At 42.2% G+C, this 23958-nt stretch overlaps 1 protein-coding gene across 2 annotated transcripts in view; it reads left to right on the plus strand.

The window, feature by feature from the left end:
• VWC2 (von Willebrand factor C domain containing 2) overlaps positions 1 to 23958 on the plus strand; it is a 77189-nt gene that overhangs the window by 16515 nt on the left and 36716 nt on the right. Inside the window, exons 1-3 of one of the 2 annotated variants that reach the window (XM_030228150.2) lie at positions 6156 to 6191; positions 7348 to 8129; positions 14714 to 14843. In XM_030228150.2, the coding sequence (XP_030084010.1) occupies positions 7416 to 8129; positions 14714 to 14843 (844 nt within the window). In that variant the 5' untranslated portion in view covers positions 6156 to 6191; positions 7348 to 7415. Of the gene's footprint in view, positions 1 to 6155; positions 6192 to 7347; positions 8130 to 14713; positions 14844 to 23958 lie in introns of those variants that run through there. The other variant, XM_050971068.1, reaches the window with a different exon arrangement.

Genomic DNA, 23958 nt, shown 5'->3' on the forward strand with positions numbered 1-23958 from the left:
CAGTGAAAGGATGAGATCTATTAACTTAAACTGTGGAACAATATAGGAACCACATTTTCGTATAAAGCTTTTGAAAGCTGATATTGCCTTTATTGAAGAACTTTACTGTGAACAAAAATGTATCTGGAGAAACTTAAATATTACAAAGAAATAAACCAAGAATTAAATCAGAAATAATAAAGGGGAAAGTAATAATGATCTGTAATTTTAGCTAAATTTTAGATTATTTGTGAAGAAACCTAAACACAAGCCTAAGAAACACTTTGTTCACTTTTCCAAAACAATGACAATGTAAAAACTAAAAACATTGGTAGTCCACCCTTTGGCTTTGCAAAATAGAAGAACAAGGTAAAGTATTAAGACTTCTTTATACAAAAGTTTGTATATTTAAAAGTTTCACAGTATTTTTGGGCATGTTCATGTGTACATACATGCAAAAATATTTTATCCCTCTTTGAGCAAAAACAGACAAACATAAAAAAATCTTCTGAGCCATGATTACCATCCATTTACCCTAGGCTACTGAAATTATGGTGAATAGAGGGGCATCAAAATGCATTTACAATGTTTCTTATGTAATTTCAAGCACAAAACGCTGCACTTTGAATACAAAATTATTTTTTTCCTCAGAATTAGCCCATATGCACAAGTCCTGAATTGAATTCTCCTTGCTCTCCAAAGGTTTTACAGACCAGTTTTAAATATTACATAACTATTATGATTAACATGGTAATAACACTTTTCCCAAGTTTATATTGCCAAAATCTCTATTAGAGATGCAACAGTCATGTGAAAATTGGAAAATTATTAAAAGTAGTGGAACTTGTAGACATCTCATATACAAAAAGGAAACCTCTGCTTCTCTCTAAGGCAAAATATGTACATCAAAATCTCTACAGAGCTTGCAGGGCAAATAAATTAATATTTTCAAAGAGAGATTTTCAGAGATTTTTTAAATAAAAGCAGTCTTCTTTCCAACATTCTCAAACAAGCTTCATTATAGATACCTTTGATTAGGATATTTTACATTAAATTAAGTATTTTATTTCTATTTGTCTTGATTTAACTCCAGATGTAATCTCAGCCCCACACAGTCAGGGCTTCTTCACTCACTGCTGGGGTGGCAAGGGGAATTGGAAGAGCAAAAGTGATAAAATTCACAGGTTGAGAAAAAGTTTAATAGGTAAAGCAAAAGCAACACACATAAGCAAAAGAAAACAAGGAATTCATTCAGCCCTTCCCATGGGCAGGCAGGTGTTCAGCCAACCCCATGGAAGCATGGCTCCATCACACGTTATGCTGACTTGGGAAGACAAACACCATCACTACAGACTTATTCTTCATCACTCCTCATTATTCTTCCCCAGCTTTACACCCTAGACATGATGCCATGTAGCATGGTATGGGCTCAGCTGGGATCAGCTGATCTGGCTGTGTCCCCTCCCAGCCTCTTGTGAACCCCCAGCCTCCTTGCTGGTGGGATGGGGTGAGAGCCAGAAAAGGTCTTGGCCCTGGGCAAGCACTGCCCAGCTACAATGAAAACTTCCCTGAATTATCAACAGTTTTCAGTAGAAATCAAAACCACCTACTGTGAAGCAAATTAACTGCACCCCAGTCAAAACCAGCACACCATTAGATTTAGACTTTTCCTAACAATGAAACAAATCATAAGCTAAAGGGAAGTTCCTAGAACATTAACCAGTAGCAGCAAAAATCTTGTTTAAAAGATGTTTTCTAAACCTATGACTTCTTAAGTTCAAATCTCCCCTTGGTCTACAGAGCTTTTTTTTTTTTTTTGGCATTACAGGTATAAGCAAAACTTAAACAAAAAATTCATTTTTATCCATTTCCCAGCATGCAAACTGTGACTTACAGAAGTGTAGGAGAGTATTGAAGATCCTACACTCTAAATGACGGGGGGGAAGCTAAGTTTTCATGAACACAAAGAAGAAAAAATAATATTATAACATATCAATATTTATGAAAAACTAATGAAGACAATTGTAAATACAACTTGTGCAATACTGTGTAATACTTCTTCAATAATTACTTTTCAGAACTAAAGAAGCATCAGAAAAAAAGAATGAACAGGAACATGTCTTGGGTACTTTGACAAGTGGCATAAAGAAAACAAGAAATAAAAATGAAAAGATGAAAGCTAACCTACTTTAAAAATAGTTATGAACGCTTGCTTTTCTTTATTTATTTTCTAAGAGTTGTTTAAACTGCTTATTTATAATTGAGCCTTTCAAATACACATGATTTGTTAGAGTAATACGTACTTTAGCTTTGTCTCTCTCTTTCTGTCTTCAGATTGACTGCTATTTGAAGGCCTTATTTTATATGGCTGGACTAATGGTATTGCACAAATTGCCACCTTTTCAAGGCTGTGATTTCAACCTGCCTGAACAACTGCCACTTTAGCACCACAATAAAAACACCTTCTGTATAACAACTCTCTTCCTTTTAGGAAGAATAGTGAAACAAAGCAAAACAAAAAGGCACAACCATCCCTTTTCCCAGAGGAGTCATGCTTTGGGGATATCTCCTCCCCTCTCATCTTCCAGAGTTTCAGAGCTGCTGCACAACACAGACACTGCAGCACTGTTCCCCCGAGCATGTCCTGTCCTCCCCCTGGGCTCTGCAGACAGCTGCCACCAAAGCCAACCTCATTGTTTTGTGGGGTTTTCCAACACCCACACCTACTCCCCACTTGCACTGGGGCTCCTTTTCTGCTTCCCCTGCCCAGCTTTCCAAGGTCCCATGGAGCTTCCTCCTCTTTTCTCTCCCCATCTCCTCACTGGAGGCAGGTGACACTTCCTTCAATGAAACAGTCCCTGCATGACAACACAGGGACTTGGATGCTTCAGGTGACTCCTCAGAGTGCAGGGTTGCATGTATACACTGGGGTATGTGCATATCCCAAATTTTAACCATATATTAGGCTAAAAGTGGTTGTCCTCAGTGCTCTTAGATGTCCAGATCATGTCTGCCTAGCTGAGAGATTTTGAATTTATGTCGTAATCACCCAGTCAGAGAACCAATTTTAACTTGGCAAAAGATCCTAAACTTCAATTCTTGTTGTTCATACAAAGAATTGTACGAACAAAGGTCACTCTTAAAAAATATTCATCAAAATTTCAGTCCCCCTAACCTACATGAGTAGATGTTTAATTAAGTATTTTTGACTAATAGTCAGCTATCTTCAGCATGGATGTCCCTTCTCACTATCTTGATCTGGTCTAATGGAGATGGTCAGCTTATTCCTTGCCAGAACAAGTATTATTTCAACTACCGAGTTCCCTTTTGGTTTCCATTCAACTGCATTATATAACATTAGGCTAATTCTTAGGAAAACTAAGCTAAAACAGAGAACTGTTTTGTGCAAATGACAGCTTTCATTTAAATAATAATAATAAAAGGCTCTCATCATGCAGACAAGACCCAGAGAAAAGGAAAGTCTTGAATTTGATCCTCATCCAGATACAGAGTTGTCCTTGCTACTGTTGACTTGGGGGGAATCAGAGTAGGGAAACTTGGAGCTGTATTTTTATGCTGAGTTTTTTCTGTGAATAAACAGAGTTCCAGTCTCCAGGACCTTACATGGTACAGCATACAATTTCTCATTAAAAATATTGTTAGAAGCTGCTTTCAGATGACAGATTTTCATTATTCTCTCTCCTAGTTCAGACTTCACTTCACTGGAGAAAACACCAAACATTTGTTACATATCTGCTATTTAACCATTTGGACTGTAACATACTGCAATTTGATTCTATGACATTTATGAAGTGGTCAGGTGTCAGTTCTGTAAGGGTCCTAATGTCAGATACAATTAATCACTTAATATACCTACAAATCTGAATAAACAGGGACTGAAGCCCAATGAGAAATCCTTTTGAAAGAGAAATCAGGGTGTTTACTTCTTACTTTTTTCCCAGTAGGATAGGATGAGCTGCAGTTTTTTGTTACAATAGTGCTCTGAGTCTTTGCCCTTCTTGCTACAGAGCAATGTCTTGAACCATCAGCTCCAGCTGATGATCCGTGTTCTATGTAACCAGGGGTGGGAGAGGGAGAGTTCCTACAAAGAAAGCCCTGGATGCTGAAGATCTCAGATTTTGTTCCAAAGTTTCACCTGGGAACACATGAAAATGTCAGAACCATAAATGGGCTTCTCTCTGCTCTTTATCACAGACATAGCATTGCCTTCCAAGGCCCTTATTTTCTTTTGCCTTGCACTAGCCACAAGCAGCTGCTGCTCACAGGCTCACAGCAGTGCTCACAGGCTTCTGAACTCAAAGGCAGATCCATCATTTAAGTTGTTCTTCTGCAATCAGCAATGGCGTGTACTGGTTGCTCACCCCAAGTCAAGATTTAAACTACATAAGGCATAAAATATTTTAGGTTTAGACATGGCAAAGATTAAATCCTTTACTCAGAGGTAATGAGATGGTAGTTTGAAAGAAAGTACTTAATTATTATTAGTCAGATAATGAGAAAAGTCTATCTTAACTCCTTAGAAATTTGTCTAGAAATCTCCTAGCAATACGGAATTTCATTTTATTAGTGCAACCTATGGAAAAACTTTTTCATATCCTTCAAAACTTAAGTCTTGTATTTTAAAGTTTCAGAAAATTATTTAGCTGGTGAACATCTGACTGGAAGACATGATGTGATTTCAAGAGAAATATTTTTTAAAATTAGACAGGAGTCAATACTTTTTAATAGCAGCAACCCAGCAGCTAAAAGAGTTTAGCACCTGCATTCTCCTGGGGAGCAATTTTATTTGGGTTCTCATAATTAACAGGTGCTCATGAAGGTACTTAACTATGAAACATTAGTACCCAGTAGATTTTCATTGCTCTCTTGAGTACCAATATTGCAGTGATACCATTTCAAAGGGAAAAAAAAAACCCAAAACAAAACAAACCTGAAAATTACATCTAGCCTAAAAATTTCAGATACAATGCCAAATAGGTTGTGAAATCCATCCCTAGTCACCAGCAGGGCACAGTGGATGTTGAATTGCTACTGTGGCAGAGGGTTAGTGCAGCTGGGACTGTTCTGGAACATCTGTAAAGCAAAATTCAGAAAAGAAGATTATACTGATATGTCATCTAATGCAGCTTAAAAATAAATAACTACATAAATAAATAACCTTTTGGACTCCAAGCCCTTGCTTAGATCCTGAACAAAAGTATCTCTAGCTTTCCTTGTGTGTTTTTGTCCCAATACTCGTTCAGCACTCATTTCATAACAGACCATGCTGTCCTTTTTTTCTTTTTGTATCAAAGAAGTATAAAGGAGAAAAACGCAACTATATTTAACTTCTGAACTGTCCATCAGCCATGCAAAAGCACAAGTAGGTATTTCAAATAGTAAAGCACGTACCACCTCACTGCTAGAGCAGGCTAGCAGGGGAGCGCTAAGGCACAGTACTGCGTGATGCTGCGGCGCGGGCAGCACCAGACGGGCACAGCCCGCCCGTCCCGAATAAACGCTGCTCAGCCGCCCCTGCCCGCGCCCGGGGCGGGTCCGCAGGTGTGTCCCGGCAGCGGGGTCGCGTCCCGCACCGCGGGGAGAGCGCCCAAAGCCGCAACGGGCCGCAGCGCGCAGCTCGCGTCCCGAACCGACGCCCCTAACACCGCCAAAAGTTTCAGCCGCTGGCGGGCGGGGCCGGTCCCCAACGGGCCCGCCTTGCCCCGCTTTCCCTCCCGACCGCCACTCCCGGAGCGCCGCTGCTGCGGAGCCCTGCGGCAGGAGCGGGCTACCCTCGCCCCGCACACCCTCCGGCGGCGGCAGGGCGGGCAGGGCCGCTGCACTGCCGCCCCCCGGCGGGCTCCGAGTCCCCTCCCCGCGCCGCGCCCTGCGCCCGGCCCGCACCCGCGGCGCGGAGAGCGGCAGGGAGCGCGGCAGGGAGCGCCCGTCCTGCCCCGCCGCCCCCGGGGACGGGGGCGCTCGGCCGCCATGTGAGAGCAGCGGGGCCCGCGGCGGAGCCCGTCCCCGGGGCGGCGGGGCCGCACCGGCTGCGGCCGCCGCGCCGCGCTGCGGGCTCGGCAGGTCTGCGGAGGCGAGCGGGCAGCAACAAGCCGCCTTCGGCCGCCCGCCCGCGGCCCCGCCATGGGAGCCGGGCGCGGGGCGACGCTCGCCCGCCCGAGCCGCCGCCGGGGCTGAGCGCGGCGCCAGCGCAGGTACGGAGGGAGGGAGACAGGCACGGAGGCGAAGCGCCGACCACGGGGAAGCCGGCCGGGCTGAGGAAGGGGCTGGCCCGGCTCCCTCAGAGCTCCACCGGGAGGGGGTCGGGCAGCGCCGCCCGGCCCTCCGGAAAGTTTGGGCTGGCGGCGCGGAGCCCCGGCTCCCCTGCAGCGGCAGGGCCGGGCCGGGCAACGCTGCCGGGCGGGCGGAGCGCGGTGCCCAGCGATGCCATCGCCGAGGGTTGGCGAGGCGGGCGGGTAGAGAGAGGCTTTTAAATGGCTTTGGGGAGCGGTACCACGGAGGTGGGGTCGTGCCGGGAGGCTGCAGCGGCATTGCTTGTCGTGGCCGGAGTAGTGTACGTATTTTGGTTTGGGGTTTTATTTTGTTGTGGTGTCCCGTCCCCCCACCCCCCGATTTGGTGTGCAGTGTTTCAGGGAGAGGAGCCGGGAGCGCTGCCTAACTCCTGGAGGATGTGGGTTAAATGAGCCTTGGCTGCTGAAACTCGGAGCGGCTCTACCTTGCCTTTCGAACACGGGCGAGGGAGAGGTGGTGTTGTGTGCTGCTTTGGGTAGTTCGGAAGGGAGGTAGTTTATCTTTGCTCGCTTTAGTGTGTTTGGTTTTACTTGTCTGTTACAGAAACGTGCTCGCTGGTAGGTATTTAAACAGAACCCAAACCAGCGTACTTCAGACTGATTAAGAGGTTAATGAAAATCATCGTGTGTGCAGACAGTGAATAGCATTCAGCTGGGTAATTTCTATTCCGGACCCTGCTGGATTTTGGGGAGCTCCATTTAGTTCATCGGGCGTCCCTCCTCTTCACACATTGTCATTTGAAAGTTAAAAATAACCTCCCCAAGCGCTCTGAGTTTTGCCTGAACCTGCCTTTGCAAACGCTGACTCCCCGGAGTTCTCCGTGGTGCTCTCTCGGAGCCGAAGACCCTCGGTCCGTGTCCAGAGCCCTGCTATTTATAAGAGTTGGCAGAGCGGGGGAGGAGGAGGAGGGATGCAGCAGCAGGCTGTTTGCCTTTTGCATAAACTACCGAGGCAGGTTGCATATTGTTTGAGATGTTGCATCGGTGGAGGCGAGGCGGGGTGCGGGGCGGGGGGGAAGAAGTGCAGAAGCTGAAGTATTCCTAATCCTTCTTTTCCTAGGGACTGTGGCTTTACGAAGCGCTTCCCTCCGATGTGAATGCAGTGTCCCCTGTGGGATGCAGTAGGTGATGCCCAGCTCTACTGCAATGGCAATTGGAGCTTTCTCTAGTTCTCTTCTCGTAACCTGCTGCCTCATGGTTGCCCTCTGTAGCTCCACCGTTCCCGTACAAAAACTGGCCAAGGCTCAAGACAAACAGGAGATAAAGGCGAGCCAGGAAAAGAGAGATCACACGTCTACAAGGGACAGCCAGACAGGTCCAGGGAAAATGAATGAGATCGGCAGGAGCGGGAGGGAGGAGGGTAGCAGGGACTGGAAGAGCAAAGGAAACAGGAACTACTCGAACAAGGAGTCTTGGACTAAGCAAAAGCAGGCTTGGAACAGCCAGGGGACAAGCAGTAAATCTGGGAGCATTCAAGTGCAAGAGCAAAGGGATGCTGCTCCCGAGGAACCTCAGGTGGCTGAAGATTCATCTCTCCCAGCATCTGTTGCGAGCGTCACTCCCGAGCCTCCGGAGGAGTACGCCTATCCGGACTACCGTGGGAAAGGCTGCGTGGACGAGAGCGGCTTCGTCTATGCCATCGGGGAGAAGTTTGCGCCGGGCCCCTCTGCCTGCCCCTGCCTCTGCACTGAGGAGGGCCCGCTATGTATCCAGCCCGAGTGCCCCAGGCTCCACCCTCGCTGCATCCATGTGGACACCACGCAGTGCTGCCCGCAGTGTAAGGAGAGGAAGAACTACTGCGAGTTCCGAGGGAAAACCTACCAGACCCTAGAGGAGTTCATGGTAAGGAATGAAGCCAAAAGCCTTTTGTGGGCTTTTCTCTTCTTTAAAGTGGCATTATGGTCTTCAGCTGTTTTTTCAAGGAGTGTTCTGTGTTTCCCCCTCCTCTTCACATTTTTGTGCTAATATTACTTCTGCAGTCCTGTAAAATATTCCCTTAAACATGACCTTTCTTACTCTAACATTTTAAGTGAGGATGCTGATCTTTATTAATTCCTTTGGTATTTACAGTAAAAACTTGGAAGGATGCTACTCAGTGGTGTTATGGATTTTGAGAAAATTTTCAGCAATGCATTTCTTTCCTTATTTAACTATTAACTGTTAAACTTCTGCCTTGCAGGGATCAAGCAGGGTTTTGCTGACTTCTATTCCTAGTAATCAGTTTGTAATGATCCCTTCTTTTTAACAGTAATTTCTTTTTCCTTATTAACTATTTAGGTAGTGCCGCCAAGGTTGCATAATGTTTGCTCTCTGTGAATGACTGTGGGCCTTCTTTTTAATAATAGCGTAGTTTGCAGTCTTGATTGCAGTGATACCTAAAGAAAGGACTTGAAAAGCTTCATGTTCAGGGAAATCCTTTCAGACTAGGGTCTTTTTAGCATTATGCAAGGTTGTTATCATTGAAAATGCAAGATGTTACGGTGCACTCAAAAGTTTTGGAGTTGGGGCCAGTTTTCTGTTTATTTACCTTGTCTTTTTCCATTTAGTATTTTATTGTGGTTGAGACCTGTGAGCAGGCTCTAAAAATGGCTTGCGAAATTTCTTGTGAGTGACTGTTAGATACAGGGCTGTTCCAAAACCCATTTCTGAATACACTGCAAAATTTCATGCTGAATATATTGAGGAGAGTATGAAATATAATTCAAGGTTCTGGAGGCTGAGCCCCACTCAGGGTGGAGAAATAGAAAGTGTGTTTTTGAAGGCTGAAAGTAAGCTGTCACCTTTGCTCTCTGGTATTTGCATGTTCCTGAAAACTTAGTCTTGGTTTGTAATGTCTTTTCATGTTCTTCAATTTAAGAAAAAATAGATAACAGAACAGAACTACCTTTTCCATAATAAGAGCATTGTCATTTGCTCTTCTTAGGCAGTAATGTCCAAGGCACTGGTGAATTGCAAGGTATGGCAGAAAACATTGTATCATCCTCCCTATTTCCATGTAATCCTCAAGGGTTACATTCAACATCAGGGTGGAAGTGTTCTCCTTAAGGGGGAGCAGCTACCTTACCAGCAGCTAGTTGGTGTGACCTTTTCAGAGATGGCTTTTGAGATCCTTTCTTTCCCAGCAAGCTTAGTGCTTGAGGAGTGGCCAAAAGATGAAGCTTCTCCACACCTTCTCCATAGGTCAGTGTTTTAAAGGCTTCTCGCTGCTTTTCATTCACTCTCTTCTACAGAGTTTCATTTCTTAGCCTTTTTCTGTAGTAATGTTGTAATAATGGCAGTAAAGCAGGCCTAAAATACTGTGTTAAATGTGTAGTAAGTGTAGAACCTTAATGTTCCCTGGTACATTTGAACATGACTGACAACCTTGGTAAAAATAGTGTTAAACAGTGACATTTATAGTAATGTCCTGAAAAGATTTTGGTTTTCAGCTTTCTTTTTAACTCCACTCAGCTTTTAGCCCTTGGCTTCATATCTTCCTCTATGAAACATTACTGCTTTGTTTTACCTGGCTTTGGAAACACAAGTGAGAAGGGATGTCTGCTCAGTACGAGCAAGGAAAGTTATTGATGCAATCAGGCAGTGGAACTGCAGCCTGATTATTTTCCTATGAAAGAACCTTGTTTTTTTAGTTGAGATTCAGTGTTGGTTCCAATATTGTGAGCACAAGCTGTAAGTGCAGCTGTTTGCCTGGGCCACTGCAATCAGTGGAGTTGTCTGGCAACACAAGGTGCAGATGTAGTCAGGTTGCTGCTGCTCAGTGGAAGCAATTGCAAAATGCAAGCAATTGCACAGTTTCAAAGGTAATTTTGTGAGTTTAAACTTGATGGTCTTGGTTGACCATGCAATCTCTTGATTAAGGTCAGGGAAGGAGTTATAAATGGATAGTGATGTGATTTTTCTCTGCATCTGCTCCTACTATTTATGGCAAAGAGTACCTGAAGGAAAAAAAAGGTGACCTCCTAACATTTAAGTGACATTTTTTGTATAAAAATTTATGTATAGATATGTAATTATGCACGCAAGTTTGTGAGTCTGCTTCTATAAAATTCCTATATGGCAAAGAAGTGCCCTGACTGGAGCCAGAAGCTGAGTGTGCCATGGAATTTGAGGTTTGATGTGTTTCTTCTTTGAGTTGCAGTCCATCCTTCAGGCTTTGCTTGCGTGTGCATGTATGCATGCATTTTGTGTTTTCAAAAAGAACATGGATGTCAGCACAACACACAACTTGGGTATAGGGAAAGGATGAAGTCTCATAAAGCTGTTTCCATCAGCACCACTCTGGTCACACTTGGGTATTGTGGGGCAGAATAGCAGTGTGATCACAACATCCATATTAGTGGAACTGGTAGCAAAAATCTTTATTTGGTGAAATGCAATGGATGTTAAAGTTTTGCACTGAAGCTGAAGATTTCCAAAGCACGTGGTCCAAGTCTTCCAAGTAAAATTTGAAAATGAAGGCTGGTGTATAAAGTCTTAGGAGAATGAGGAATTATCTTCAGAAATGCAATGTTTTGGAAAAGACCTATAATTTTGAAACCTGTTGCTTTGTGTCTATTAGAATTTCCTTGCTACCACAAGTGGTATTTGTTTTGTGGGTAAGTTGCTTGGAAATCTGGAAGTCAACAAACCCAAAGGAGTTTTGAAAGATCAGTGCTATTTTAAGGCACAGAGGAGTAAAAACATGGCTGGTATGTTTATTATTCTCAGTGTAACCCCATTCTTGTTCTCCTGGGCTGTGTAAGTGGCAAGAAAATATTAGTAAAAATTCCACCATAAATGAAAATAAATTTGGGATTATGACTGGTTTTTTTTTTTAGTTTGGTTCTTCTCAAGGCTGAAGGAACCAAATGTAGATTGTATATCTGTTATTAATCCAGCTTTTTGTTGGTTTTGTTGGATGTCTTTGGTTTGTAATTAAAGTTGGACATTTGGTAGGGGAAAGCTCAAATTACTTGGGACTACAAATGATTTGTCCCATCTTAATTATGAAAATTTACGTTAAGCTGCTGGATAGACCTGCTAGCCTTACTAAGCTACAGCTTTGTTCACACCGCACGAGTGGAAAATGTGGCAGTTTACAAGCAGTTTACACAGTAGTGCATTTGCTCTTTTACAGTGCCTGCAGCTCCTATACCTCTGCTCATAAACTTCCCTTTAAACAATTCTAAAGAGCTAGGGGTTTTTTTGCCATCTGTAGTCTATTTTCTACAAGTTTTATGGCTGCCTGGTGAATACACAAGACTTCTGTTGCCTCTTGTTGTCTTCCTGCAGTTTATTCATAGGCAGAACTGCTGCTGCTACGGAGTTAACAGCTTCATCTGTAGACCATGGAGATGTGGTATCATTAGTTGTCAGAGAGAGATTGATATTATTTCCAGTCCAGCCTGGTTATGTAGAAGTGCTGAGTATGAGTGCTGCTGGGCTGGTCATTCCCCACAGGAACAAGAGGGATGCTCCTTGCAATAGCTGCCCTGGGAACTGCGCTGCAGGGAATGCGCTTGCACTGCATGAGTAGAGAGGGGAAATGAAGGACCAAATGTGTCTTTTCATTCTGATTTATTTAGCTGCTGTTACATACGGTGACTGTCTTATTGTCTCTCTCTCTAGTGATAATTATGTCTCCAAGTATTAAGCTGCCATTAAGGTGCAGAAAGTGAGGGTTTTCTAAAGTTCCTGTTGCATCCTGATGATCAGTAAAAAGCAATGTGTTTAGTCCAAGGATGAACAGATAATGGCTGACACTGATACCATTTTAGCAGCCACTGTGGTTTGCTTGCATGCCTGAAAAGAGCTTTGTAGAAAAAATATCATGGATACCCTCCTTCCTGCTGCCATTACTCAGGTTGGTGGGTTGCACAGATGACAGTACTTACCAAGAGTGTACTGGAGGTATTCCCCTGAAATCCCATGATCTACTACATTAGAAATGTCTTCATCACTGCAGTATCACAATAACAGTGCACTCTGTTCACTAAAGATGTAGTCTTCAGGTGTGTGTGCTGTATAGGACAGAAATGTGTATCATGAATCATCATTATTAGATAAGAATTAGACCAGTTTTGTTTCTAAATCAATAGTAAATTACTTATTTTTTTCTGAGAATTTCTGCCTTTGTCGAATTTGGAAATCTAGTAAACCTATAGAATTGGAACATGCTTAAATTTTACAGAGGACAGATTTTAGGAATAACATCTGTGTGTTGCCTTGTTTCCTGATTGTTGTCAGATACTCTATTTTTTTACACCACTTCCAATATTAAATGACACAGCTACTAAGAAGTGTCCTGGACTAAGGAATGTCTGTTGTGGTAGCTACTGATCACATTCAGCTTTGATGGCTGGCAAATTTGCATCTTTTTCAAGGCATGGCAAAAAGTGTTAAAATTTGATTGAAAGCTGTAGGTTTGCCTTGTTGATCCTTATTCTTGGAACTGAGTGCTGGTATTTTTTTCAAGTAGGATCATATATTGTATAATATTTTTATATTAAAAATAATATTTTAAAAATCAATCCTCCTTAAAACCCATGTTTTTATAATTTAGTAAGTATTGTTTCTAGATATAACTCTAGAAAGAATGATTCTTGTGGTTGCCTTAATACTTAGAAGCTCAGGTTTGCTGACACTCAAAACTTCACGTGTGGTTCAAGTGATAGCTTGAAATACCTGAGCCTTCCAACTCCGAGCACTGGATCAGAAACCTCCTTATCTGCTGACATTCCAGCTCTGGAAGTCAATGTGACAGTTTAAAAACAGTTACAGGACAAAGTTGTCCCAAAGTCTGCAATAAAGAACTTCTGCACGGGACTGTCAGCCTCCATGTGGGATTTCCTAAACATATGCGTGGTGTTATCCTTGGTAGAGTGTAAAGCAAAGAGAAGATGCAAAGTGAGTAGCCAGCAAAGGAAACCTGAAATAAATAATAGTAATAAAAGAAGAAAGCAACACAGCAGGAAACCCTATTTAGGCTTTCTAAGCAGAGGGAAGGGCGTGAAAGATATCTGAGTGCATAAGTGAATAACAGCCTTGGCAGGTGGGAAGGGAAGTAGCAAAGCATGAATGAGCATTTAGTTGGAGATGATGCTTTGCAAGCATCAGCATGTTTGAACTTTGGAAGTGAGAAGGATGTGAGAGGAAAGCAAGCAGAGAATGGATTTGAGGAAAAAATGTGATAGGCTGCCTGAAAAATAGGGAGAAGAAACAGATGATCTGCAAGCTAGACATCTGGGTGATTCTTCGAAGTGAATAATTATTTTCTCTTTTAGATTTTATTTTTTTCTGCTCTTATTGGAGAAGTGAAATGGGGGATTGTCTGCATCAGCTGGAATCTGGAATGAAAATGGTCCATAAAAAGAACAACCTCCTCCTCTAAGTAAATCAGTAATCTGCACAGATTTTAGATTTATAGGATCACTAATAATAATGTTCAGCTGCATTTTCATCCTGTGTTCTGAGCATGGGTACCCATGTGGTTTTTTGGAGTGTGGCAATGAGATTTACAGTACAGCATCCTTGCTTCCCTCCATCTTGTGTGGTATGAAGATATCAGCCATGCAAGTGAGATGTGCCTGGTCAGGAATGCCGAGGAGGACAGCCCAAATTGTACATGTGGCAAATGCAGACATTTCAAAGTCCATTTTTTACTAAAGAGAGTCTTGCTACTCTTTTGCTGGGAATTAATTTCTCTGAAGTAGGTCTTTCAAGTAACTATCTCATGGTATTCCTATTCTGTAGGAGTTCTTCAAAGGCAGTAACATTTCACTAGGTATAAAGGATTACCTGTATTTTCCTTAACCCCCTTCTTTGAATTTGTACTTCCTTTCAGAAAGTTACAAATATTAGAATTGTCCAAAACCAATTAACCTATGGGTAATAACGGAATTCAAAAGGATGGGGTTTTTACCTGACTTCTCTTTGAAAAATACAATTTTCAATAAAATGTAGCTTCATATGTTCAAACCTGAAAAAAATACACTAAAGATTTCCATTAAAAGAAGTTTCAAACTTCATTTAGCAAAACTTTTCATCTTAAAATACATTTTTTTCCTCTAAATTATTTTTAAACTTATAATAGAACTGAACTAAAGTATGAACTTAATTTTTGGAAATTCATTAGAAATTCAGCAAGATAATTTTTGTTTTAGTCCTATTAAAAGTCTTTGCCGTTGTTGTTTTCAACATCCCTGTGACTTCCCCATCCAGTGTGTAGGTTCAGAGGAGAACCTGGTTTGGTTTGGTTTTCTTTTCCTGCTGTTGTTGGAGGAGCCCAGTCTTTCTCTCTGCATTATTTAGGCCACAAAACCCATTTGTTTTAGAGTGGGGAGGAGAAAGACATGAAGGAAAGAACATTTCAGATGAGAAGGGGGGCACTGCCCATGCCAGGAGCGCATGAAGTGGAGGAGCTAAAGGGTGCCTGGTTTGTGTTGCAGGTCTCTCCGTGCGAGCGGTGTCGCTGCGAGGCCAACGGCGAAGTGCTGTGCACGGTCTCAGCCTGTCCCCAGACCGAGTGCGTGGATCCCGTGTACGAGCCTGACCAGTGCTGCCCCATCTGCAAAAATGGTGAGTGATGGCTGCAAAGCCAGCAGGAGGCCTCTGCCTGAGTGATCCATGGTGCTCTGTTCTGCTTTTGAAAAATGATTCAGATATTTGTCTTTTTCCTCGAATGGAGATGGAGATGTTTATGGATGGTGTAATCCTGCTGTGAGGAATCAGATCTCCCTTGATTGTGGCGGACTCCATTATGACCTACGTGGATTTTTGTTAGCCAAGAGACAATTAGGATGTTAATACCAGCTGTTGGTGTATCTCTTGGATATATATCTATCTCATTGTGGTTGTGTTTTACCTAGGCACGCAAAAGGGAACTCAGACTCTTCATGTTATCCACCTTTCAACATGAGCAGGAAAAACTACCTTTTTCCTCCATTCATATTTGTTTCCCTTTTAGATATTCTTCTCCTTTTTTTGGTACTTTTTTTTTCCTTAAGGCGAATCAAATGTACCTTATTGAGTTCATCTAATTTTCATAACTAAATGAATTAAACTCCCAAGTTTAATTGAATATTTTTTGTAACTAAATTAGACAGAAAGTCTCTCTACTCCCAGCAAGGGCTTGTATTAGATCAAAGTCTTAGTCTATTTAGACGAAAGAAATTACATGACATACTAGCTCATCACTTATAAAGAAGAAATGATAATTTATTAATAGAAATGAAAGCTGCAAAATCTCAAATGAAATTATATTTAAAATTAAAAAGGACATTTAAAAATACTCAGATAATGTGCACACATCTATTATTTCTCTTGAATAGGTAGGTATAATTACATTAGCTAAAACAATTGTGGTTTAAATTGTGGGGAAGTTGGGGGAGGAGAGAGTGTACAGCATATGGTTTCCACAAATTCAACAATAGATGATAAGGGATTGTTAATTGCATTGGAGGAGTTTCATTTGTATGGATATAAAAGTAATTGCTTCATATCCCTTAATTGGTTGTTACAACCCCGAAGGAATTTGCTCTCAGCTGTACAGCTTAAGGGCACTCTTGTTTCTGGAGATGAGGACAGGCATTTTTCAAGGCATTTAGGGGCAGTTCCTGAGAAAGTCTGAATTTGGAAGGTGGTGATGTCATAACTAGCTAGTCCTTAGGATCCTTTAGCACTTGTTTGATGGCAGGAATGTTGCTGACATTGTGCATGACATGGTCTGCTGCAGTTCCCAGGTCAAAGTGACTTTAGCTGGCAAAAGGTCTGTCAGGGATGGAGTTACAAGCAGAATGCATTAAGACTCTGTAGTCTTTCTCACTGAACTTGTCCAGTGGTCTTAACAGTGTTTGGAGCTGGGTTGCTCTTCCATCAGACACATTCTCCCACAAGCAGCAATGTAATGCACAGCAGTGGCAATCTCCCATTGATGGGTCCCTTTCGGATTAAGGTTGTGTAGCTGTGCAGGGTTTGGCTTGGCTGTGCACACAGATTCCCTGACACTTTTCCCAGAAATGAGGAAAAGTTACCAAAAACTGTACATGAAACATACCTTTTGTTGTGAGGCAGCTGCCTTCTCAGAGCTGTTAAAGCTATATTACCTGAGTTCTACCAGCAAGAAAAGGATGATCTTGTTCTCAGCCTCTGATTCCCCAATATTACTGGTGTATCTCTCCCATATAACTCTGAGCTGGCATCTCTGACCCAGTTTCAGACCAAGGTGACCACAGCTTCCTGTTTCTAGTGAGATGTACTGTCACTTCTCTGCATGTCAGAGAACCAGCAGTGGCTTTCCTTGTTAGCATTTAGATGAAGAAGAAAACCATTAGCAAGAACAACAAGACCAAGATAGCTCAGAAGCAGCTCAGCTTTTCTGGTTCAGCAGTTTCAGTATAATATCACGAAGAAACTTCTGAGGAAACCTCTCCATCGGGGGAGTGCATTATTTTAAAAAAAGGACTGTTTGCTTTTTGAGCTTATTTTAAAGTGTGGTACATGTGCAGTTCTCTGGGAACTTCAGTGAATTGCTGAATGTTTTTAACTAGATTGGAGCAAAAACCTACTGAGCAGGAAAGCCTAGCCTGCCTCATCCTCTCATTTTCAAGCTTGCTGGAACAAATGTACTGTGAATGTGGGTTGGAGAAACAATCATTGTATTGTGCTTCAGGGTTGATTGTTACAGCGATGACATCAATGACAGACATCGTGTTAGTGACACACAAGAGCTTTGGATGATGTACAGGGAGCTCAGCCATTTAACCTGAATGGTGGGAAAGGTGGAGCCATGGAAAGCATCCAAGTGAGGTACCTGCCATCATGATCTGCAGTAGACCAAGAAGGGGTGGGAGGTAAAGTTTGGGTTCTCTACATTTACTAGCATTTGTGTGTTGACCATGCACACAGTCAAACTGATTTCCCTCCTTTTCCTGACACTTCCTAACATACAACACCTTCCCAGCTTGCCTGGTGGAGGATTGCTGGCAGTGACCCAACAGTGAGAGCTGTTACCTCTGTCGCTGGTAAGAACATACAAAAATGCCCGATCAAGGATGGAGGAGATCCAGTGAAAGCCTGTGATTATTGGAAATTAATGAATTCAGTATATTGACAGGTGTGAGACCCTGTGCCTTATCTCTTGTAGAAAGGCAGGTAAGTAGTTGGCTTCTATATTTTCACAAATTTTCTGGCAGCCTTTACAAAGAGGGGCAGATGTGTAACTGCACATTGGCCCTACACAACTGTGCACGTGTGGAGGTACAGACTTGCTTTGGATGTAAGCAGTGGTGAATGGAAGACTTGTGGAAATAAAGAGTAGTTGCATATGTAGTATTTAATGATCTTCAATATCACATCCTGACTTTTAAAAAGAAGTTTGGATACTTCCATAGCTGAAGATATTATTTTCACCTTTGTGGGCAGGGACAAGGAGTGCTTTAAAAGAATTTGCTCTGAAAAGTAGTATATAGAAGAGAGAAAAGATAACATCTCTCTGAGATCTTGGGACCTGGGTAATTTTCTTGCTTTTTGTGTCTCAAGTCACTGCAACTGAGAGAGCTGTTTTGTCTTTTTCTTGTATAAATGGCCTGAAAGAAAACAGGGTGAGGACAGAAGGGGATGGAGGAGAGGCTTCCTTCTCATGTGGATTACATGTTAAGCTTCATGCTTTTGGTAACCATCAGCACCAGCCACAAGAAAAAATCCAGAAAGTTAAATCTGACTTCAGAAATTTACATTAAGTAACAGGTGCCCAGTTCAGATCTCCAATCTGCTATACAATAGCATTGTGGTTACTTTTGTGGAAGACATCCCTGTTCACAGCGATAGCAATAACCTTAGATTCAAGTACAGACATTTCTACAGTTTGTGCAGAGATCAGGGTAAAGATAATGGGCATACAGTCACTCTTTCACTGGGAAAAGTCTGGGTGCTTCTCTCTGATGCATTTGGGGTGGGGAGTAATACTGGTAGTGAATTATCTTTCTCTAGATGAAGTTACCTTGGTTGTGTGTTCCACTTCTATTCCCGGCATTAGAGTCCTAGTAGGCATACACAGCTGAATTCTGCTTTGCCTAAGCCTGCAGCCATGGAGCAGCTGATGGAGTCAAGGGTGGCCCTGCTCCTGACAGTGTGCTTGCAGGAAGATGAGATTAAACCCATAACCCATGTGGAGCCTGAGGGGGAGTCGTGGTTGCTAGACCAAAAAACATTTTGATCTAAGGTCCCCAAGAGATTTTTATTTCATTATATGGCTGAAAGATTGCCCCAGATAAAATGAAGTGGATCCTGTTGCACTCCTAGCATTCATCTATCTGTGTGTCAGTGTTGTTTCTCTGTCTAGAGCAGGGAGAGCTGAGCTTCTCCTTTTGGCAAAGGCTTATAGCTGTACAGTCAAAAATAAAAACACTGATGCCTGGAGGATCAAGTGTCTTCCCAGGGCTGTAACATTTGCAGGAGATGTCTATTCTTACTGGCTGTGCAATAGGGAGACTTCACTGATTGCAGTCCTTTCAGGTGCCTTAGGTCATTTCAGGACCTAGTTTGATATTTGTGTTCATAGTTACGGTTGAAATCCATGCATCATTTGGTTGAAATGATTGCTGCTAGTGAGGTGCAGGTGTAATGTGCTGTGGCCAGGGAGGGCGTGTGGTGATGGTTTTGTATCCCTGTGCTGAGATTGACTCACTGAAACTTGCTTTAGTACCTTTCCATACAATTGCAGTGTTTGGGCTCAAGGTGACTTAAAAGTGCTTCTGAATGGCAAGGGGGGACCTCCATCTGAGAGAAGGAGCTCTCAAGGGACAGCTTGAGAAACCCTGGTAGTGGCAGGCAGAGCTCCTGTCTCCTTTTGCTACTGTTGGTAAAACAAGGCTTCGTCTCACCTCAGGATTCAGGTCTGTGCTGGTTGATGCAGTGCTGTTGTCCCTGTCATCCCTCTAAGTTCCAGGTGGAGAGAGGCTACCTTGGGCTGAGAGACCTGTCTGGCCATAAGAAAGAAGAGGATGTTTATTCTGGGCTCATGAAGGGAAGTTGCACCTTGGCAGCTCTCACGAGGGCTGGCTGTTTGCTCTGCCCTGCAGCCCCAGCTTTGCTCAAGTGCCATGGTGAATCTGACCTGTAACATTTCATGTCCTCCTGCACTGTGTTTAAATAAAATATGACATGACCTTGACCATAAATGTCTTAATCTCAGCAATGAAGAAAGTATCATCATGCTGGTGTCCAAGTAAGGGCGAGGCAGGACTATTGCAAATATCAGGAATGGAACTGCTGTAAAATTGAAGTAATCTGTGCTTTTGATTGTCCTCCCTTCCTTTTTCTATTGTCACTTTAAATACCTTTTTCAGTCATGCTTTAGCAGCTTATTTATATATAGCAAATGAGATCTAGAAATTTTAAAACCTAAGAGTGGCTTCTTCAGTCTACATTATGGGGGGAGGGTATCAAATCAGCTGGTTATCCACCCAGACAGTATGCACCAATGTGATTTGTTCCCTTCTAACTTGAGGCATTTGAATGCTTGTGTATGCAGGGTAACATTTGCTCCATGTTTCTGTGCTCATGAATCTCTTAGCAAAAACTTCTGCATGGACTCTCCACTTTAATAGAGCGTATTTCACAAAATGATTTATAACATGGGACTCCTAACCAAGAAATATTAATGTTCTAGGGGGAATGAATGTTTTAGGGAGTTGTTTGTACAACTATTTAAGTTGTACAAACAGCTGTATCTGATTAAAATTGCCTAGGAATTATGCAGGTAGGTTGAAAAACTAGCAGATACATTGGCAGTTGTATTGAAAACAACAGTCTTGCTTCTTTTAGTCTGCATTGGGTGTTTAAAGTGGCTTCCAAATCTGGAAGGTGAAGTTAGCAAACTAGTTGCAGTACTTTTCATTTACTTTTTATTCTTGGTTTCTGCTGTTGATGAAGTTGAGAGGAAATTTGGTCTGTATTGTCTTAATTCAAGGAATTCCTTTCAACTCATGTTATCTCTCCACTCCCTTTCTCTCTGTACTGCGGGGAAGTTGGTGGCTGCGTAGGCCATGTGTGCTTCCTGTGCAGAAATCACAGAATTTTACTCTTGTGCCCTATTTCAGATCCAAAGCTGTTTAAATGCACATGGATCAGCGCTGCAAAGTGGGCTGAGCAAAACCTTTTGCCAAAACCACAGAGGCCTGGTTGTTTCCAGCTCACATGCGTGCACGTGGATGTAGGGTCCGCTGCTGGCATGGCTCGTGTTCAGCTGGCTAAGGAGTAGTAGGTGTGTTATTTCCTCCAAGGGTGCTTATTTAGTGTCAAGTTATGTTGACTTCCAGAGTATACATGTTTTCCTAAGTATAGAAACCCATCAGACCATGAGGAGGATCTGTCTGAAGGTATGGCATAAGTATCCAAATCCTGAGCCTAGATCAGTTACAAGGATAAATCAGTTTATATAGTCTGTATGTATTTATTGCAAATAAATATTGTGTGCATTTTTTTTTCTTCCAGAGGCCAGAATGCTCTCAGTTGGGAGTTTTGCTGTCAAGAGGCAGTTGTAACTCCTCTGAGTATATAATGTCCCATCATTTTGCTCAGACACATGAGGACAACCAGAAATTACACTAACCTTGGTATTTAATGTGGTACTTCATACTTAAGTAGAAGGATGTAGAAGAGCCTATCAAACTATAAAAGCAGTGTATCCTATAAAGTTTTCAGAACTTGCTTTGCAATATTTTTTCTTTACAGGCTGTTACAGTGAGCCTGAAAACCATTCACTTTTTTTCCTCTTACTTGATACTGCAGGTTTAAGTCATATAGCAAAGCTAAATTCTGCTGTATCAGTCCACTTTTGTGACAGCTGCTTGCAGGGATTGTCATTTTACTGTAAGCTGAAGCAAAAGCCAATGATGAAATGCCCTAAACTGTTATTTAGTGGTGGTGGTCCCAGGTGAGTGAGGGAAACAAGCCACCAGTTCCCCATGGTGCTCAGAACTTCCGTGTGTCACAGCTACCTGGCTTCTTAAAGTGTGTTTTGTGTCAGCCTCAGGAGCAGAAAAATGAACATGCTTACGGTGCTGATAGAAAAAGAATGGACACTGAAATCCTGGGATGGGAGCAGAACATTTTCTAGCAACTTTCATATATCTGATGCAGCTTACAGTGCTTGTCATGGCAGTTTCACATATCTGCCATCGTGTGTCTTTCTGGATGCTGGTTAGGATTCAGACAGGAAAGTGCCTTCATGCCAGTACCCATCAGAGTATTGGAGTAAACAGTGTGCTCTTGCTTGATTTGTGTTTCCTGACACTTCCTCTGCTACATTGAGCCACATTTGGGCATTTGCTTGATTTCTAACAGGATAGGTAGCCCATGCTCCCCAAAATGAAGTTTTCAATTGTTTTGGGATTTTGTTTGCTTGTTTGTTTTGTATTTTTAAGTTCTTCATATAAGAATTTTCAGAGTTTATATTGCAGTTTTATTTCCACAGACATGGAGACAGGTAAGATGTAAAAAGAGAAAAATAGATCCCACACCTCACATTGTGAGCTTCCCCTGCTCCATACACTGCCCCCAGCGTTAGTTCTTTGCTGTTCAAAGAAAGCAAACATTGTCTCCTACATCCAGTATTTCTTTATATGCTTTGCATTAGAGGAAATATTCCCACTGCTAATTTTTCTCCCCCGTTCTGCTATTGGACACCTGTTTTAATTTTGTGTGTATCACTAGCTGAAATTGTGGCAAGCATCTGGGGGGCATGTAGGCTTCCAAGGTCTGGAACACTTGTGTGCATCTTGCTGTATGCTACATCCTTGGAGTAAAATTCCCTGTGAATAGAGCACTACACTATTTGATTTAATTGTGAGCTCTTAGGTTCTGAAACCCTGTCTTAATCCAGATTGAGTTACCATAGGTTAATTCATTATCCAATGTCAGCTGAGCTCCTGTACTGCCCATGTGAGCTCTTAGTTCTGTTCTTTGCAGGTAATCCTCTTTGTGAATAGAAGCTGTTTACTAGCTAGGTGCTACAGTAATAGGTCTACATGGCTGATTTTGTGGTGTGATCAAAAGGAGCAATGAAGAAAGATACCTTGTGCATTTTGCTTTATGTTCTTTTGTGTTTTTTCATCGCTATTTCATTATGTTCAATGAGGCATCCAAGAGTTTGCTTGGCTTTGAGGGGAAATGGAGGCTTATATTAAAGTGCTGTGGTATGTTGGTATATCTCTCTCATATAAGAACACTTGCCCTCTGATTAATGATAAAGTCAAAGTCTCCTATAGTTCTAGGTTCAGTGTAATTTTCTCAGCTTATTTTTTCATAGGAAGTTGAGATTTAGGCATTAAGAACGATTTGAGTTGATCCAAGTGACTTTCTGGTTGATGGAAACAGGGAATTAGCTGATTTCATTAGATTTCATTTCCTTACCACTTTACTTTTCTGGGGTTGAGCTTTGCCATTGTGATGGCCTTTCCACACAGTGCAGAATTGCTAATGCCAGGTTTGTCTTAAGTCAGCATAACTCCTCTTTCTTTCTTACCATGGCATGACAGAAGTCTCAGAAGTTTTCTTCCAGTCCTGATGGAACTGTATTTGTAAATGAGGTCAAAATCTGATCAACAACAGGAAAACCTGTTTCCTTTCCTGACATGAGCTCAACCAGGGGCTGACTGGGACACCTCTGCCAGTGTTTGGAAAAGGATTCTGAAGGAAAAGGAAAGATGAGTTCTTAGGGAAAAGGCTAAAAGCTTCTCTTATTTTTTATTAATATTTGTAAAATTGCAGTACTTGTTTTTCTTGTTGCTCTAAGTAGCATCTTACTGTTTCAAAGTACTGCACTGGGGATCCCCCCTATGTTGTGTGCTGTGAGAGTCCTGAATTAAGGCCCTGGAGATTACCTTTGCCCAGCAGGTCAAACACCTTTGTCAGCTAGAGTCCTAAGTACTTTCCTAATTTAAAACCTTGATCTTTAAGGTGGAATGAGCTTTTACTTCGTGAACCTTTGGATGGCTTCCATAGGGGTAATTATACAGTTTTGTTTCCTTGAGCATGTGCAGCTGTAGAGCAGCACTGATTAAAAAAAAAAAACTAAAAAAAGAAAATAACACACTTTAAGTAATTCCTTACCTTCACCAACACAGTTACCATAATGATTAGCATTTCAAAGCTGATAGGCAATCAAAAACTTTGATTGCTATTTTCGTTTAGGGAAACAGTAATTTTTTTTTTTTTTTTTTTTTTTTTTTTTTTCTGCCTACACTAGTGGTTGTTAAATTTTCATTAGAGGAATGACTTCCTACTGGTAAACATCACTTTCTTCTAAATGCCCTGTTCTTTTGCTGAGTCGTCAGCTCTGCTTGGTTATTTCTGTGCTGCTAGCCCTTGGATAGGGGCCCATTAAAAAAAACCTCATGCATAAATTCTACTTACCTTACAGTCTTGTAGGTGATGAGTGCTTTTTCTCCTGCATCATTTCATCTCACTATTGCACACTGGTTACTGACCAGCTTTCTTTGAAGTACTTGTGAGCAGCGAGTCACACACTCTTTATTACCCTTGGAAAAGACAACCGTATCTTCACTGTGTGCTCACCCAACATGTAACTTAATTTTTTTTTTCTTTTCAAGTGGAGTTGATCAGATGGAACAGTGGCAAAAAGAAGAGAACAAGCAATGCATTGTAACAGGACTCAAAATACTGTCTGGTG

This window comes from Serinus canaria, chromosome 2 (genome assembly GCF_022539315.1).
Source record: "Serinus canaria isolate serCan28SL12 chromosome 2, serCan2020, whole genome shotgun sequence".
Lineage (NCBI taxonomy): Eukaryota > Metazoa > Chordata > Aves > Passeriformes > Fringillidae > Serinus > Serinus canaria.